This window comes from Dendropsophus ebraccatus, chromosome 5 (assembly GCF_027789765.1).
Source record: "Dendropsophus ebraccatus isolate aDenEbr1 chromosome 5, aDenEbr1.pat, whole genome shotgun sequence".
NCBI classification, from domain to species: domain Eukaryota; kingdom Metazoa; phylum Chordata; class Amphibia; order Anura; family Hylidae; genus Dendropsophus; species Dendropsophus ebraccatus.
In genome coordinates, this window is record NC_091458.1 from 17,374,774 (window position 1) to 17,377,436 (window position 2,663).

The 2,663-nt window shown below is 44.9% G+C and overlaps 1 protein-coding gene across 2 annotated transcripts in view; it reads left to right on the forward strand.

The window, feature by feature from the left end:
* The first annotated feature begins 253 nt into the window (after nucleotides 1-253).
* The window catches only part of PGR (progesterone receptor), a 44,167-nt gene continuing 41,757 nt past the window's right edge, over nucleotides 254-2,663 (forward strand). The window contains exon 1 of one of the 2 annotated variants that reach the window (XM_069969606.1): nucleotides 254-1,601. In XM_069969606.1, the coding sequence (XP_069825707.1) occupies nucleotides 625-1,601 (977 nt within the window). In that variant the 5' untranslated portion in view covers nucleotides 254-624. The remainder of the gene's footprint in view (nucleotides 1,602-2,663) is intronic. The other variant, XM_069969605.1, reaches the window with a different exon arrangement.

Genomic DNA, 2,663 nt, shown 5'->3' on the forward strand with positions numbered 1-2,663 from the left:
TGCAGATACATGGAACTGATTCCCTGATGGATTGGCACCTACTCAGTGCCATCACCAGGGGGCATCACATAGGAGAAGGGTGGAAGTAAATGGACTTTGAGAGGGGGAGATGCCATTTACTGCTGGTGCTGCAAAAAAACCATTCATCACTAGTAAAATATACAAAAATAGTAACAATCACTAGCAGTGACAAAGTAGCAGAGCTGAGAGAGTGCAGAGACTCAGGAAGAGACACTCAGCACAGAGAGAGAGACAGTGACCTCGCCTCTAATCCAGAGCAAACCCTGGCATTCAGCTGTGCAGTGCTTAGTGCCAGTCTCCTGCACAGTGAGCAGAGAGCTGTGCCATTCACTGCCTGTCTACTGCCCAGACTGCAAGGAAGAGGGACAAGCTGGGTGCCAGGCTCCTGCACAGGGAGAAGAGGTCAGTGCCAAGCAGAGAGAGAGAGGGAAGGGGGTGCAGAGCAGTGAGAGCACAAACACAGAGGAGACTTACCCTGCAGACAGAGCAGGAGAAAGTACAGAGCAAGCAACAGGCACTGCAGCCTCCTGAAACTTTCCTCCAAGCTGTGGTCACAGCCCTTAGAGGGGACCTTCATGGTATCCAGCTCTATCCATTGCTGACATGGGGGATACAAAGAAGCCTGGAGCAACGCAAGATCCAGGGAGGCAACCCAGTAGATACCTGACCAGAGTGGACTTTCTGCAAGAAGTCTCAGACCCAGGAGATCTATCATTGGATAGTCTTCTATATGAGAAAGCAGAAGACTCCTATGAGAAGAGAGGAGGACCAGCATCTTCTGATAACAATGAGCTGGATCATGTCCTGGACTGTATCCTGGACTCTTCCACCTCTGGCCACCAACACTTATGGTCTGACTGTGATATTCCTGACATACAGGGGGTAGCAGGTAAGACCCCTGAGGACTCCAAAGATGGCATTGTAGACATCAGAGCTTGGCCTGGAGCCACAGCCTCTGGAAAGAAGATAAGTCAAGACAGAGCCACCCTGGAGGACTATACCGATGACCGTCCATCTGTGAAAAGTGGTGTCTCTGGAGTTGTGCCCAGTAGGCATTCACCCCTGGTACCTGACGCAAACCTCATTGCTATGCCAGATCTGGATATGAATGTGTTATACCTATCTGCTCAGGGAAGAGAGTCCTTGAAGGTGGATGACCATGACCAAAGGTCTTCTCCCCCCATTTCATCCCAACAGCCATACTCATCCCAAGGCCAAAGTTTACACCCTGAAGATGGACAGGTCAAGCAGGAGGTCTTATTGTTCCATCCCACAAAAGAAAGACCATTACACCAGGATTACAAATTGTCCTCCTCAGGTCCTGACACCTCCGAGACCGGCCAATCTTTGGATTATATCCTGTGCAAAACGGAGTCCGCAACTGTCTACCAACCCTATAGACCCAATGTGGGCAAAACGTCCGAAAACCAGATCCAAGTTGGACCTTCATCTTCTAACCCACCTCAAAGCATCTACCAGTCCGTGAGTCTTAATGGGCAACCACAGAATACTTACCCGGCAGGGGGGCTGAGGGACACCTATCTGCCCCAGATTGCTCTGCCATACGTCCAGTATATCAGGTAAGTGATAACTACTCATATTATTATAAACCATAACTATTATATATGATGTCATATTATAATTTGTTTCATTTCATTTGCATTATTTTAAGAAAATAATAATTTCTGATGAAAAATCTATCCAAAATTTCTGCAATTTTTTGTTATTCCCATTCGCCACAGTTAGCCAATTTTTTTCCTTGTGGGGCCATATAGATTTTTTAGTCGTATGGGTTATTTGCTATGATTGGAATAATTTTGTTATTTGTAATATTGCAATATTTAAAGGGATTTGAATTCCAATGGATTCATTGGAAACCGTAAAAATGTAAAGGATATTCCACGTGTATTCCATTGATATTGGTTGGACCACAGGGACCATATGGACCTCTATTCCAGGAATCTCACTATCCCATCCCATCTGTGATGTAAGAATTATGTGAATCTTGTAGATAAAAGATAAGTGTGGATGAAGGGAATATCCCTGGACACCAACGTCAACACCAACGTCAGTGACTGGTGTATAGCAGCTGATCGGATAGGGTCCACCCACCCCCCAAGCTTTCCTCTCAAACTTATTACTGCATCACAATCAATATCGAAATTTTGAATTTGAAATTGAATAATTATTTTAGCTGTCATCATCTGGAAAGCAAATCCGCTGTGTTTGACATTTTTGGCCGATAGTTGGACAATAGATCTTTCTTCGTTCAGGAAAGAATGTTCTTGGAAGGTTCTCAGAATTTTCCGAGAAAGCACGATCCCCCTTTTTCTGATGTCATCAGGGTCACACTGACAGCTGGTGCCGCCCTTGGCACTTGGACTAAATACTCTCTTGATTCCACGAGTGAATTTTTTTCATGCAGCTCTATTACAAAAATGAATGCGCTGCATGCAGATTTTGTTGCAGACTCACCATGCATATCACTCCAATACACAGAAAGTGGTGCATGGGCGGCTGCAAATCCGCAGGTAAATTTCACAGAACTTACTACACCAAGGGTGGATTTTTTTAAAAATTTTTGCCCTATATCACAACATGGGGCAGCAGCTACATGAAGAGTTTTTAGAATTTTTTAATTC